The sequence below is a fragment of the Abramis brama genome (genome assembly GCF_963993115.1).
Source record: "Abramis brama genome assembly, chromosome: 20".
Classification (NCBI taxonomy): domain Eukaryota; kingdom Metazoa; phylum Chordata; class Actinopteri; order Cypriniformes; family Leuciscidae; genus Abramis; species Abramis brama.
Genome location: NC_139982.1, coordinates 12,406,386 through 12,422,507, shown reverse-complemented (window position 1 = coordinate 12,422,507; position 16,122 = coordinate 12,406,386). Strand labels below are relative to the sequence as shown.

General features: G+C 36.2%; 1 protein-coding gene across 2 annotated transcripts in view; it reads left to right on the top strand.

The window, feature by feature from the left end:
* The first annotated feature begins 2,505 nt into the window (after nucleotides 1-2,505).
* wwp2 (WW domain containing E3 ubiquitin protein ligase 2) overlaps nucleotides 2,506-16,122 on the top strand; it is a 59,030-nt gene continuing 45,413 nt past the window's right edge. The window contains exons 1-5 of one of the 2 annotated variants that reach the window (XM_084094957.1): nucleotides 2,506-2,585; nucleotides 3,285-3,387; nucleotides 4,952-5,108; nucleotides 6,352-6,473; nucleotides 9,493-9,630. In XM_084094957.1, the coding sequence (XP_083951083.1) occupies nucleotides 3,315-3,387; nucleotides 4,952-5,108; nucleotides 6,352-6,473; nucleotides 9,493-9,630 (490 nt within the window). In that variant the 5' untranslated portion in view covers nucleotides 2,506-2,585; nucleotides 3,285-3,314. Of the gene's footprint in view, nucleotides 2,586-3,283; nucleotides 3,388-4,951; nucleotides 5,109-6,351; nucleotides 6,474-9,492; nucleotides 9,631-16,122 lie in introns of both variants that reach the window. The other variant, XM_084094956.1, reaches the window with a different exon arrangement.

Here is a 16,122-nt window from a genome sequence, read left to right as displayed (position 1 = left end):
ACTGGTCATCTTCTTTATTTGCAGGTCCTCCGCCAGTCCTAAATCTCTCTCTTCGGGCTTCAGCAGCAGTTTTTTTGAGGTTTATTTTTACATTCTTCCACAACCCCTGGATATATAAAATAACTACTGTAGCTTAACTACTTTTAAGCTTCATGGTTCATTCCATGTTTTATAGGCAAACTCCATCCGGCTAATACAGATCTGCACAGGTGGTTTTAAATTAACCTAGTTTATTTTAGTTCAGGACTCCATAGTCCAGGTGTTATTAATCTGTACTTAATCTGGGTTTCAGAAAGACATTTTCGAAAGACAAAACCCCGGTGGCGATGATGGGGAGTGCCCGATGCCACAGACCACAGCAGGGATGACAGCCCACGGCGAGTCGAGGGAGTGAGGAACCAAGGCATAGATGTGGCTGATGACATCCTGGTGACGACAGACGGAGGTGGAGCCGAAGGATCCCAGGGCACAGACGGAGAGCTGATGGTATTGAGCTACATAGCTGGCACAGGGGGTCTAGGCGAAGCTGTGGCGATGAGGTTTACCATTGACCACCTTGGCTTTCTTTGTTTTCCCCCTTATGTTCTCTGGCCAGGTGTTGTCCTGATCATTCGGTGACTGCCCTAGGCTGTTAGTCACTTCTCCTTTTTTTTTATTTTGTTTTTTATTAAAACTGACTTGCACAAGTATAGGCCCCATGAGGCAATTCTCTGGAACAACCACAGCCCGCAGCACCTCCTCCTCTTGAGACTCAACAACAAATACTTTTGAAAGTAACTTGAAGCTTCAAATAAAGATTGTATCAATCACCTTGTTACAGCAGTAGGTGGTGACAAGTGACTGTTAAAAAAAGGCATTTGTTATTGAATCATTTCATCCAGTAATGAAACAAGTGTCTTTCTGAGTAGGTCAATAAATCCTTTTTAATATATATATATAAATATATATATATATATATATATATATATATATATATATATATATATATATATATTTAAATATACTGCAGCATTTATCATATTGTCAGAACCTGTTATTTTGTTTAGTTGTCTATCCAGAATCATGCAGTTTCCAAATAGACTATGATAGACATTTCTGTAAAAATTAATTAGCATTCCTTTCTTTCTTTCTTTCTTTCTTTCTTTCTTTCTTTCTTTCTTTCTTTCTTTCTTTCTTTCTTTCTTTCAAAAAGCCTGGAATAAATATGACACTGTTTTGTATCTTGCTTTTATTACAGTAGAGGAAAATATTTTATCAACGTAATTTTTATTAAATTTTTATTAAGTTTTATTTAGGGGGATAGTGACATACAGGCTTACATTTGATCTGTTTTCAGTAGCCTATGCCACAAAAGAGGAAATGCACAACAGGGCTGTTGCTCTGTTCTGATGCAAACATAGTGAAGCATAAAGGCAGGACACTAATCAAAACCAACTTTAGCTGGACAATAACTTTATCCTAGGGCTGCTGTAAAGCCAAAACAATCTCTGTTACTGTAATTTCCTATTATCACTGTAAAGCTGCTATGAAACAATCTGTATTGTTAAAAGCGCTATATAAATGAAGGTGACTTGACTTGACTTGACTGAGGTCTGACGCAAAAGATTTGCCATTTGCCACATAACCTCGCAAGAATATAAGAATATATTGCAAAATTAAACGCACACCAGTAAGCTTTCACAAGTTTACAGAAGTATTATTCAATTTCAGTGTTGATTTTGGTTTTAAAAAATAATTTGGTAGTTCAAATGTATTGTAATAATTTACCAAAACCTGACTTAAAAAATTCAACAGCTTTTTTGCTGGAAACAATAAAAATATGTGAAAAAGTGGAAACAATGAAAACGTCATTAAAATTGACTGCTTGATTCTTGGATCAACATGTAATTGGTCTCGGTTTGGGGCTCTAAAAAAGACCTTGGTCTAGATCTGCATTTAGTCAGGGTTTTGGAGAATCTGGGGCCAGTTAAACACAGTCCCTATGTTAAGTCTAAGAACTAGACTGACCAACTTGCATTTAGCCAAAGGGTAAACAGACTTACTTTTCGGATCCAAATTAGACCAACCTGTTTAAGTAACTCACTTAAAAAAGTTATAACCAGCCTTAAAGAAAAAAATTAACTAACTTGTAAGACTAGTCTAAGCAGTTTAGGCATCTTCTTGACTACATCTGTGCCTATTTGGTCAGGGGTTCATCCTAATCTAAAGCAAGAAAACACATAGCCTAGCCTACCTCCTAGAAAGAATGCTATGCTGTTATGTGTTTTAATCCAAGTAGGCCTACATTAAACTGTGAACAATTCAAAACATTTAGGTGTTCTAAATCATTTGATCAGTAGTGTATGCCATACATTCAATTTGTGAACATTTGTGAACATTTATGAACCTGGTTTGGTAAAATATTTTACATTTTACAGAAATGTAGGCGACTTCACTTTTGTGAGCAGAAAACGCACCCCTGCCACATTGATGGTATGGAGCATCCGGACCCACAATTCACCGCGGCGCTCGTCTGAGAGTCACATGACCATGACATTAAAGCGGAAATGACAGTTAGCGATCCACAGTCTCACGGCAGATAAAAGGTAGGGATTAAAACATTTATTGTCTGTTATTATTGACAGAAAACGTTTAAATTACACATGAACTTGATCGCTTTTATAGTGGTTCTTGACGATTTCAAGTATATTGTGACTTTTCTCTATAAATGATGAGCAGCTAGTCAAACATCGTCACTGTCTTACACATGCATTAAACTTAAGATTATAAATGATCATACATCTTTATTAGCTGCAGAAATGATATTCGGTTGAGTCTTTCTGATGTCTAATTCGGAGGCGAAAAGAAATGTGTTTATAATCATCCGACCCTGATGTACATACCGAACAGTTAACGTCAGATGATTACTGTTTGTTTGTGTCTGACCATCACAATCGTTTCTGACCTATGAAGCTGTCAGACTCGGATATTCACAGATTGTATCATGACACCGTTTTATAAACCATATTTTTGGTTTATAAACCATAACCATACAACCCGGCTTTACTGTTGACCCGCCTAACATTTTTTAATGCTTTCACAGTTTATGTAAAATCTTCCTGTATTAAACTGTAATATTTGTGTGTGTGTTTGTGTGTGTGAGGTGCTCAGATGATCACTGTGAGTTTTAATGCTAGATGAAGCTCTCAGTAAACGCACACGTCTATGGTTTATTATCGTCTGATTATATTACACAGTAGATGAGTGAATATGAGTGATGATGAATGTGTGTGTGTTTGTTTCAGGGCTGTGATCTGTGATGTGATGTGATTGTGATGATGGCAGCTGCCAGTGTGTCTCAGTTTGCCAACGTTCAGGCCACAGAGAAATCACAGTTGACCTTGAAAGGTAAGAAAATCAGCTTTTTGGGGGATCCAGCCTGTGTTAACATAAGCACTGTGCACTGTAAATGACTGATCTGAAACTGATCATTTTGATGGGATTTATCAGCTCATATGACGCATCAACTTCAGCATCAGAGCTTCATGTGTTTTTGCACTTTGCAGTGTTTCCTCTAGAGGGTGATGTGTGCTGAATAATTTACTTCATAACTGCTAGTCCAACTATGAGCGTTCATGTCAGGACACATTCACATTTCCTGGTACAGGAATAAAAATTATACATGTTTTTGCCACCTTGGAATCATGGGTTTCACTTTATTTTGATGGTCCCTTTAACACATTCTGTTGACTATAAGTAACGTTGCAGCTACATGTCTACTAACTCACATTAAAGTGTTAGTAGAGTACTAGTAGACTCGTAGGGTTTGGGTTAGAATAAGTTAGACATGTAGTTGCAAAGTTACTTATAGTCAGTAGAATGTCTGTTGGGGGAACATCACAATAAAGTGTTAGCAGATATTAAGCAGACAGTCTACTAATACTCTAATGAGAGTTAGTTGACATGTAGTTGCAAAGTTACTTATAGTCAACAGAATGTTCAAAAGCGACCATCAAAATAAAGTGTTACCGGGATCATAGTCATTGTGCAGAAAAGAGGAAAATGACGAAAGAAAGGAGCAAGATAAGGGTTGTCTAAGTATTGCATTTTGACAAGATATACATTTGTTGAAATGGTGGTTGCTGCAGCATGTCTTATCGGTTCAGTTCAGCGTTTCGGGACTGCTGTTATTTGAAGACGCTGTGCTTTTGTAACAACAGTGTCACTGTCACCTTATAATATATTGCGGCACTGAAAATGCAGTGTTGTTATCGTGGGCACTTAAAAATTCAGTGAATAATTCTAGACGCCTTCTGAATTGTTCAGATTTTAGTTGAATGAAATTGCACATTCACACTCTTGACAGTAGGTGGTGTATGTGGAACAGCAGAAAAACAGTGGTTATTCAAATTACACCCTGTACACAAAGCAGTGCAACTTTCTGGACTAAACATGCCAGTTCAGAAAATATTTCTATATGTATTGATTGAAAATATTCTTATTCTTTATAATTGTTCTTTATAGTTGTGTACTTTTGCACTTTAATCTGTTTGAAACATTTGTTTACTATATACTTTTTATCAATGTGTATTGTTTTATTGTATTTACATTGGTAATTCACGCTACAGAAATGGTATTATTACTCAGCAGTTTATTCTTTTTCTAGTATGTTTAAAGATAAATATTCTGAGTACACTTTACAATGAGGTGTCAGTGTAGGACGTATGTTGTGTACATTGGGGCATGGGAGTGGTTAGGTGAAACCTTACATGGGACCTTTTTTGAAAATCTGCTTAGGGCCCCCAAAATGCCCTGGATATGTTACTTGGTCTGTTATTTCTGGTATGTTGTAAGTTTAATAACAGTGAATATGATATGAGATGAATGGCTCTGTAATGATTTGGATCACAGTGAAATGCAACTAATAAATTTGAATAATGTTTGGTGTTTTTCTGTTGTACTCATTTGACAGTGCTGTCTGCTAAGCCTCAGTCTCCTAAGCTCCCCAGTCGTCACTCTCGTCTGAGTTCATTTGTGGAAGTGACCGCTGACGGTCTGACCAGTGAAACGAAGAAAACAGGCAAACGCACTGGACACCTTGAGCTGCAGTGGAATGAAGACCTCACCCTGTAAGGCATCACATGACTAAGTTTATATATATGTTACTTTTTTCATTTCTCATTTAAGTATACAATTTGTAAAAATAACAAATAATTACCTAAGACCATTGGAATTGCTCTCTGTAATCAGTAAAGTGAAGAAATCTGCTTTTCTGAGTTGGTTGTGTTCTACCTTTTAGTTTGTTTTTATCTACATCTCTTAAAATCTTTTCTAAAAAGCCCTTCCAGTTTTATGGGACTGTGTTTAGCCATAATCATGGTCCACTTGAGAACTACACTACTGGTCAAAAGTTTTAGATCTGTAAGATTTTTTATGTTTTTAAAAGAAGTATCTTCTGCTCACCAAGGCTGCATTTATTTGATAAAAAACAATATAAAAAAACAGCAATATTGTGAAATATTATGACAATTTAAAATGATTATTTTCTATTTTAATATATTTTAAAATGTAATTTATTCCTGTGATCAAAGCTGAATTTTCAGCATCATTACTCTTGTCTTCAGTGTCACATGATCCGTCAGAAATAATTCTAATATGATGATTTGATGCTCAAAAACAAACTTTTGAAGGCTATTAATATTACAAAAGCTTTCCAGATAAATGCTGTTCTTTTGAACTTTCTATTCATAGCATCATGAAATAAAAATGTAAAAAACTGTTTTCAACACTGATAATAATCATAAATGTTTCTTGTGCATCAAATCATCATATTAGAATGATTTCTGAAGGATCAGTGACACTGAAGACTGGAGGAATGATGCTGAAAATTCAGCTTTGATCACAGGAATAAATTACACTTTACTATATATTCACATAGAAAACAGCTGATTTAAATTGTAATAATATTTCACAATATGACTGTTTTTGTTTGTATTTTTAATCAAATAAATGCAGCCTTGGTGAGCAGAAGATACTTCTTTTAAAAACATTAAAAATCTTACTGATCTAAAACTTTTGACCGGTAGTGTGTGTGTGTGTGTGTGTGTGTGTGTATATATATATGTATATATATATATATATATATATATGTATATATATATATATATATATATATATATATATGTATATGTATATATATATATATGTATATATATATATATATGTATATATATATATATATATATATATATATATATATATATATATATATATATATATATATATATATATATATATGTATATATATATATATATATATATATATATATATATATATATATATTAATTTATTTATTCATTCAAATTTTACAGGAACGTGACTCCTCAGAGTCGTTTGGATCTGAAGTTGTGGAGTTGTCACACTTTGAGGAAGGAACTTCTGGGCAGTGCCACCATTGACTTACTGGACACTCTACGAACACATGATGGCAAGAGTAAGTTGTCATCACAATATAAAATCACCATAAATATATTTTTACATTGATTCTCCAAGTTAATGTTGAAACAACAGAGACAGTGTAACGAGGTTCATTGATAAGGGAAGAAGGAGGCGGGAACCAGCGAACATTTCAAAACTTTAATCCAAAATAAACAAACACAAAAGGAAGGTAAAAGATAAACAAAGCATAACGTAAATAGTCCAGGCCTGGTCCTCTATCTTCCTTCACTGTCGTCGCTCCTCTTTTTATACTTCCGAAGCTCCTCTGTGAGGTCCTGCTTGCCACAGACAGTATTTTAAATATTTATTTAATGGTGTCTTTTTTCACCAAGTTCTATGAATGAAGCCCAGTATTACTGAACAATACTGATGCCTTTTTTAAACATATATATATGTATATATATATATGTATATGTTTAAAAAAGGCATCAGTATTGTTATCAGTAATATATATATATATATATATATATATATATATTATATCAGGGCTCCAGACTAACTTTTTTTATTAGGAGCACTGTAGCCCCTGACTTAAAATTTTAGGAGCGCAAGCAGAAAATTTAGGGGCACACCTTCACATTTCCCCCTAAATAACTATTACAGACAAATGCTTTGATAATAAATAGACTTAGCGTACAGAAATTATGGTGCAGTTTTATTTCAAGATCACAGGGCTCCAGACTAACATCTGAGGGCAGCGGCACTAAGTTCTACAGAAAGTGTTTGGTAGCACTGTGGGATGACAAAGCACTGAGCTTAATTTGAAGTGTATAGATAAAGTTCAATTTAATTATTATCATTCATAATGTCTTAATATTAATTCAAAAGCAAAATGAGTGACAAAATAGATATTAGGGAGTGAAAATAGCCAATAAGCTCCCTCAGCAGCTATGTTTACAATGGTAATTTAGTCTTTCTTTTTTTAAAAAAATAAGTGTTTTCCTACTTCTAAAAACTTTCAGTTTTATAAATAGAGACAATCTTTAAAGGATGAACAAAAATGTTTTGGTCAACACATTAAAAATAACATTTAAATATGATATAGTTTTGAAGTGCTGGAAAAAGATGTGTAGGCTACTTTTATAACCACAGTATACCATTATAGTTATGCCTGGTTCAGATTACACAATTTTTTTGTATGTTACCATAGTCACTGTGTCAGATTACACGATTTTGACTCCTAAAAATCTTGTCATGTCCTGGACAAGAAACATTGTCAGACTACACGTTGCTTTACGACCAGTCATCGCGAGCTGTCTCACACACACATTCACTCGCACATGTACACACGCACTCACTCACACACACACACACACACACACACACACACACACACGCTCTCACTCACTCACTCACTCACACACACACACACACACACACTCACTCACTCTCGCTTGCGCACACACACACACACACACACTCACTCGCGCACACACTCTCTCACTCACTCTCGCTCGCTCGCTCGCTCGCTCGCTCACTCACTCGCGCGCGCGCGCACACACACACTCATTCACTCTTGATGGAACCCCTCATGGAGGACCGTTAAAAAATTAAACATGCTAGTCTTTTTGTCGTGATGTCGTAAAGCATCGTACGCGACGTCGGTTGTCGCCCACTATCACACTATACGAGATGAAATTTACTGGTCGCACATGTGCGACTGGATGTAAAATTCAGTCGCACACACTCAAATTTTGGTCGCAGTCTGGAGCCCTGTATATATATATATATATATATATATATATATATATATATAAATTTTTTTTTTTTTTTTATTTATTTTTTTTTTTTATGGGGATAAAATAAGAAATTATGGCCATTCGACATTATAACTGAAAGCATACAGATTCTGCGTTAATTGTGGTAATTATTTTAAACAGTTTAAACATTTAAACAGTAAATTTTAATTTTAAAATTTAAACAAGTATTTTTTCCCCAGCCGTAATATTAACAGAGCACTTTAGCACTTTATACAATACAGATTGTTTCAAAGCAGCTTTACAGTGATAAACAGGAAAATTATGCTTTTCGGCTGTTGGTCAGATCAATAATCTGATCAATAATATTTTTGAATATTAAGTGTCTCCAACTGACCCCCTGTAATTAATACTTTTGTATTTCTGGTTCTTTTGACACTACTGGCAATTTTTTTTTGCATAGGTCTGTATGAATTCCTTTCCGCTCAGTGCAGTGTTTTTCCTGAACATTTGAGGTTTGACTTTCAGCAGAGTCACTCCGCAATTTTAGTCCTGTGTTTTTGGTCAAGTTGGTAAAGTTGTCTCTGAGTCAGCTGTGGGCTTCACATTGTTTAGAGAAATTCTTGAACTTTTGTCTTTCTAGCAGAAGACAGCTGGGTTTGCTTAAATAAAAAAAAATGATATGTAGATTCAAATCACAATTCCTGTCAAACATGCAGAGAAGCAGCCCATGGTGCGATTTTTATTTATTTAATTTATTTTCAAGACGTGCAAATGATTTTTACATATGCATATATTTTTTTACATTTACAAGACAGGATATTCTTCAAAGATGTTCTTTACTGCTGCACAGAAGAACTTCGTACAAGTTTAGATGACATGAGTGATGACATCATTTTGATTGAACTGTTCTTTTACCGTTTTTGGACTTTCTTAAAAAGAGAGACTGTTTTTATATTTGCTGTTATAAGGTTCTGACACATGTGTCTGAACAAGATTATTATGTCAGCACGTGTTCAACAGATCGCAGTATCAGAAATACATGATTTCTGTGATTCGAAGACATGTAAAGGCTAATGTGGGATTGAATGAAATCTCAATGAACAGCTGAAAACTCCCCTTTTAAACCAGCTTCGCTTCTTCCCTGCTATTTTAAAACACAAAATATGAACCAGTGAGTGTTTTGCCAAAACAATGAGTCTGTCAAATAAAATGTCATGAATGTAAGTTGAATATTTAGGTTTTTAATAAAAAAACAAAAACACAAATGTATCTACCAGCACTAAAGCTCTCTCTCTCTCTCTTTTTGACTGGCAGTGGAGAATGTTCAGCTCAGTCTGGTTCTACAGACCGAGAACAAAGGCTCGGTTGTAGCAGGAGGTGAGCTCAACGTCTGTCTGGACGGCCTGGTTGTTGATCTAGGATCTCTGCCCAATGGCAATGCTGCCTCAGACAGTAAGTCCTGTTCACAGACACACATGCACACTTCATAGAAAACACTCGTAGAACACACAGAACACATGAACAAATGCACATTCATGAGTTTGCAAAGCCTTGGCTGTGACTCCACCTAAACTAACTGCCGGAATAGAGGAGGTTGTGGTGAGAGGGGTTGGTATGGAAAGAGTCGAGTTTGACCAAGTGGATGCTCACAAGAGAGCTTTTCTCCTCTGTGTACTCACAACTGACAAACAGCCCAGGAGGTTAGTGGGTCTATTGACCACTCACAAACCTAATCTGTTCAGACTCACACACACTCATTTTTGATTAGGAGTAAGTTGCTTTGGAAAGCACAAAGCATTCGTGTGTCAGTTACTGTAAAAAGACTGATATTGTGAGTTTACATTTACATTTATGTATTTGCCAGAACATTTTAAAGTGACTTATGTTGTGTTCAAGGTACACATTTACATTTGATCAGTTCTTTCTTTCCCTGGAATCGAACCCTTGACATTGGCGTAGCAAGCGCCACGCTCTACTGCTTGAGCTTCAGGAAAGCGAGTCTAGTTACTGAATGACCATCTCTAGCTTGTAAAAAGATTCATGCGACTTACTCTTAACAACTCTGTGAAGCATAAGGTGTGTGCTGCAATGTCGACGCATGATATAGAGCACAATCAGTCAACATATAACAATTTAATGTTTATTTGAAGCCACGAGTAAATACAGAGAATGTGCATTAAATGTATCTAGAGTTGTCTTTAAACTGTGAGATTCATTCATTCAAGATTTTCAGAAGCGTTTTTATTTTCCTGGAAGGGTTGGTTGAGATTTCACCTTCAAAACATTCCCATTGCTAAACCCTCAACCTGCCAATATTTTTTTTTATATCTAACTCTATATAACTTCTGTAGATGATGAGTACGTTCTCACAATGGAACCTGCCATTCAGTAGCCTATAATTGCTTTTTAGCCAAATTTAAATAAAACAATTCTATAGCAAAACATTTAGTTAAACAGCACAAATATATAAGCATTATTCTGAGCAGAAAATGTAATTAGGACATAACAGTTACAGCACATAACACATGTGACAACCCCAACCTGAGAAGTGCTATGGCAGCTGCTGTCAAGTTCCCCATGTGAGAACTAACCCGGTCTGCCCTCCAATGCAGCGTTAACTAGTCTTACGTAGCAAGACCTTTGACCTTTTTACAGCATGTCTTTTCTAAGTGAGAAAATGTAACAGAAAAACATTATATATAGACAAACACTCAAACAATATTACAGTAATATGAAAATTGGCATGAAATCAAAATGGTCCCAATTTATTTTGTCAGTGTATGTTATTGGTCTATTTGTGATATTTATGCAATCATAATTCATGATAGCTTGAAGTTTATGGAAAATGTTATTCAAGTTCAAGTTCATTTTATGTATATATATAGCACATTTTACAACAGCCACTGGCTGACCAAAGTGCTTTACAGAACAGCAAAATTAAAAGAAAATGACACCTGCATAACAACACAACACAAGCACAGCAAAGCTAAGAGCGGCCTTATAACAGGTGTAGCAAAACAGTATCAGACTCAAATATAAAATAGTAAAACAGAGATGGCAGTATCAGACTCGGATAAAAAAAAAATGGAAAAACAGTGTCAGACTCAAAAAATAGTAAATCAGAGGTGGCAAGGCAGTATCAGACTCGAATATATAATGGAAATAACCAGAAGTGGCAAAAACAGTATCAGACTCAATGGAAAATAGTAAAACTAACCAACCTTAATTATAGGCCATGGAAAACAAGTGCGTTTTTAGAAGTGACTTAAAAGTGATCACGGAAGTGGCTATCCTAATTTCTATTTTTTATTGTTCCACAACCGAGGCCTGACCACAGAAAAGTTATTGCTTATGGTATAAAAGTTTTACAAAACCATATTAAACCAACATGACCACAAAGAGTGCATTTCTTCTCGCACATATAGAAGGGGTGTAAAAATGTATCCGATAGCAAAATTCAATGTATTGATTCCAGAATTTAATAATCGATTATGATAATAATAATGTGTTTCAGGCCGTCTCAATTACACCGGTATTCTTACAACAGATGCAGAGCTTGTAAAATTGTGGAAACTAAGGGTGTGTTCTGTTCACACTTGGCAATGGTTGGTTTGATTAAAACAAACCCTGGTGTGATTGCTCTGTTAGTGCGGTTCATTTGAATGAACTTGTATGAATTTGTATGAACGCTGTCATCCGAACCCTGGTGCACCAAGTACGTTTCCTAAAAAGGACAGAATGCACAAGCGTGTTTTTTCTCGTCATAGTCGTGATGTTCATCTCAGTTCGGTACAGGCGTCCCCTCTTCTCTCATATCTCTCCAGTCGAGAGCCTGAGGACGCAGTGTCATTGTTGTTCTGTCACGCAATGTTCTTTTATAATTGTGTTTAATAAAATAACATCTGAATGAAATTTTATATCCTTAATATTTCTGTTATGTGGTAATCATTCTATAAAACCACTCTGCTGCACTCTTAGCACTCTTCTGCCTAAAAGCTCTCTTCTGCCACGACTATATTCACAATATAGCATAGCCTTCTGTGTCACATTGCTTAATTATACCATGGTCTGACTATATACTCAAATTCTGATCGGCTGGAAGGTGTGCGTTAAAACTGTTTAATGTACAAGTAGTTCCAGTCAATTTAATCACCATTCTATATTAATACACTGCTTTCATACACAGAAACATTCAGGACTCAGGAGCACAGAAAGTTATCAAATCTGCCCGTGACTTTTATTATTAAAATAGCTTTGCTACTGAATTGCTACATTGTTTCTCAGCAACGAGGGAATAACATCACTGGTTTTGAAGCAATTAAACTCACAGCTTTATTGTTAGAAAGAGTCTCTACACTGACACTGGTAATTCACACACACCTCTCATCTTTGTCTATTTCTCACTCTCTCTTTCTCTCTCGTTAATTAATTCAAATAAATTCTAGAATTCATTATTAATACATTACTACCTTATCTCTGTTTAAAGTGGGTAGATTACTATGTCTAAAGAGGCGTTACCTGCAAATTTTTACCCTTCCAGTCAAACAATGCACTGCAAACATCAATAACAGCTTTAACTTGTCAATGCTGGCAAATGACTGGTATAAGCGTGATAATCCATGGCTAGCTGTGCATAAACGATTTTAATGCACTTCGTGTTTGGTGGTTCTTTGCCTCCACGTCATTCTTTAAAATCGTTTAATGCACAGCTAGTTGTGGATTATACCTTACTTATACCACGTTTTAGAATGTGCTATTCTGATTGGCTTACAGATGTTTGGAGGTGTTGATTGATTTTTCAATAACTGCACAGCTAAAGTAGTTTCAGCCATTACAGTTCCATATCACTTTGCCAAATTATTTTATATACAATATATCAATATTATAAACAATAGGATAATTATCTGTTAAAGCATGTTGTCTTTCTCCTGCTCTCTCTCTCCCACGCACTCACTTACACACACACAGACATTCACATGCACAGAAACTTCTCTTCAGCGCTGCCTCATGACTTCATCAGTAAAATGTTTTTGCTACTGAAAAGCAAAGACATTTCTTAGTAGTGAGGTGTTAGTGTTGATATTTTTAAAGTAGACATTATTGTAGGAATAGTAGTGCAATATTTTTCAGTAATTTAACAGCCTTTCGTTATATTCCTTGCGCAAACATACAGTGTCCTCCACTAATATCGGTACCCTTGAGCAAAACAGGCTGTGGAAAATTCTTGGCAATTTATCCTCTTGGTTTTTCATTCAAAATATTCACAAGAATGTAACCTTTAATTTAAGAATATTTGTTTTCTTTTGATTATTTTACTTTATCGTAAAACAAGTATTTTCTCAAATATTAAATAAATATTGGCATGCATGTATTTACTCTGGGCAACCAGACTTTCTTGTGTGCATAAGTACAAATAATCCATGCCGTTATTACACGCGTCAAGCCATCCTCCGTATTGTGTGTGATGCCAGTAAAGATCGTCCACTTCCAGGCTGATTCTTAAAGGGATACTTCAGCATTTAGCATTAAGCTTTGTATCAGTAGAAACTAGGCATGTGCCGGTATCAAATTTTCATGCTGCGATTAATTGATTGAGCTTTTATCACGGTATACGGTATTATCACGATATTTTAATTGCTATAATTATTAAAGGTTAAAAATTAACAAATTAAATTAAATACAATTTGGTTTTCATTATAATAAATTATGACACAAGTAAAAATATAATACAAATGTAATATAGTGCACATATTTAGCAAAATACTCCTCTCTATAGCTATTTTTTCTAGTCAACTAATGTGTTTGGTCATTAAATGGCTTTCCTGAGGTAAATGTAACGTTCTGTGACATAATTGTTCACCTGCAGTTTTATTGACCTCTTTCCGTGGTTGAAAAACACTGATTGATCGATATTATGTATGAGGCATAAGTACCTTTCGGTAAGTTATACTGTATCTTTAAATAAAAAGTAGCAGATGATCGGTTTACTTGAACTGAGGCGCTACAGCGATCGGTCATGTCACATTTACAAGCGCCAAAACGGTATTTATTGTCTGAATTTCGTAATAAAATGGACAGAACATGAGAGCTGAGATTTTTTTTTCATATCAAAAGTAACCTGCTCTGTCTAGTCTGTCGGTGTCAGTGTCCTCTTTGCTCCGTGATTTTACTCTGCGTGAGAAAATGGATGTGTGGCGCGGGAGCATGTGAAAAGTGTCGATTGCGTGAGTCTCACGCTGAATGCGTAGAGTTGACAGCCCTGCTTTTAGAAGGGGGATAAATCGTCGGCAGTGTTCCTCCTTCCGCCATGCTTCTTCTCCATGTGAGGATTACATTAGACTAGAGCGCGCACTGCGCCGCATGCACACAGTGCTTCATGTGGGGATTGTTTACATCAGAGTGCGCACGTGTTTCGCGCAGCATATACACAGTGTTTGTTTAAGCGGTTGATGGAAAATAAGCTAACGCGCGTTCTATAAATATAAATTCTGATCTATTATTTTTCACGGTATTTTGAAGTGCCCGCGATAACAATATCGTGCATATTCATTACCGCGATTTATCGCATTACCGAATACCGGCACATGTCTAGTAGAAACCTGTAGTATTTTCGAATTACCGTGCTTCCCTCCCTCATATCCCCCTGAGACAAGAGATTTATGTATTTTTTGTCTGGAAAAAATCCTCCGATAACGCAAAAATCGTCATCTTGCGTCATCGGAGGATTTTTTGGCCAGAGGCTAGAAACTACAGCCAGTAGTAGGAGCTAGTTCCGCATGTTCTCAACCCGCCCATAGAGGCTGGGATCTCACTCAAAGAATGTACAAATAGTGTCAGCCATCTTTTTTTGGAAGGTAAGCCAACAGGCTCTTGCTCTGTGGAGAAAGCTGAGTAGTAGGGGTTACCATACATCTTCTTTTTCCCGGGATTCAGTTTTTGCTTTCTACAGTCGCCATTCATTGTTTACATGCACACCTTTTGTTTCAATCTAACTGAATTCATTCCGATTGGTGAATCTGAATGTAGTGTTTACATGAACGCTAAACAAGTGATCGGTTGATGTGTGTTATAGCATTGCTAAGAAAATTAACGAGAGATAGCCCACGAGACCGGTGCGTCTCACAGGTGTTGCTCATCAGTAATCACGCCACCGGCCTCGCGCCGTTCTCCCGCGCCCCTCAGCCTCGTCCTGCTCGCCACAGTAAACATAATGAATGGCGAGTGTAGAACGCAAAAGCCGAATCCCGGACATTTTGGGGGATCTCGAAATCCCGGGCAGACTCGTCACGGAGACTCACGATAAAACGGCGTCTTTTCAGTTTTGAGTCAACTAGTAGCTGCCCTCTGTAACCGGTAGGCATGGCTTGGGAGTGGCCTCGTAGGGCAGCAAAGTAAGTGCATTCTGGGAGTTGTCTTTCATCCACGTGAGCCAAAAATACATTTTTTGGCTTTTCTCAGTCTAGAAGGCTCCAAATTCAATAAATGACATAAATGACATAAATGACCCAATTTAAATACACATTCATCTTTCCAGAGGAGTATCCCTTTAACATCTCCAATTGATTTTAACATCTTAATTATTGATAGTGGAACTGATAGTGGAAATGGGCATTTTCAACAATTGTTCCATTTTCTTATAGCCCTTTACTGATTTGTTTCATTTCTGCACATTGTTACTGTATTCTTTGGACTTTTCTATTGTGATGGATAGGAATTTGGCCTGCATATTTATACCCCAGTTAAAAAACAGGAAGTCATGGCTGACCACTAAAGTATTCCTTATCAATCAAGTAACCTCAATGTACAAAATGAATGGCAATGTGACCAGTTAGATATTTTACTCATGACGCATATTTAAGCCAGAGGCGACAATGGCAGGAACCCAAACTCCATTAGGTGACAGAATGGAGAAAAAGAAACTGTGGAGATTTTTGGTCCAATACT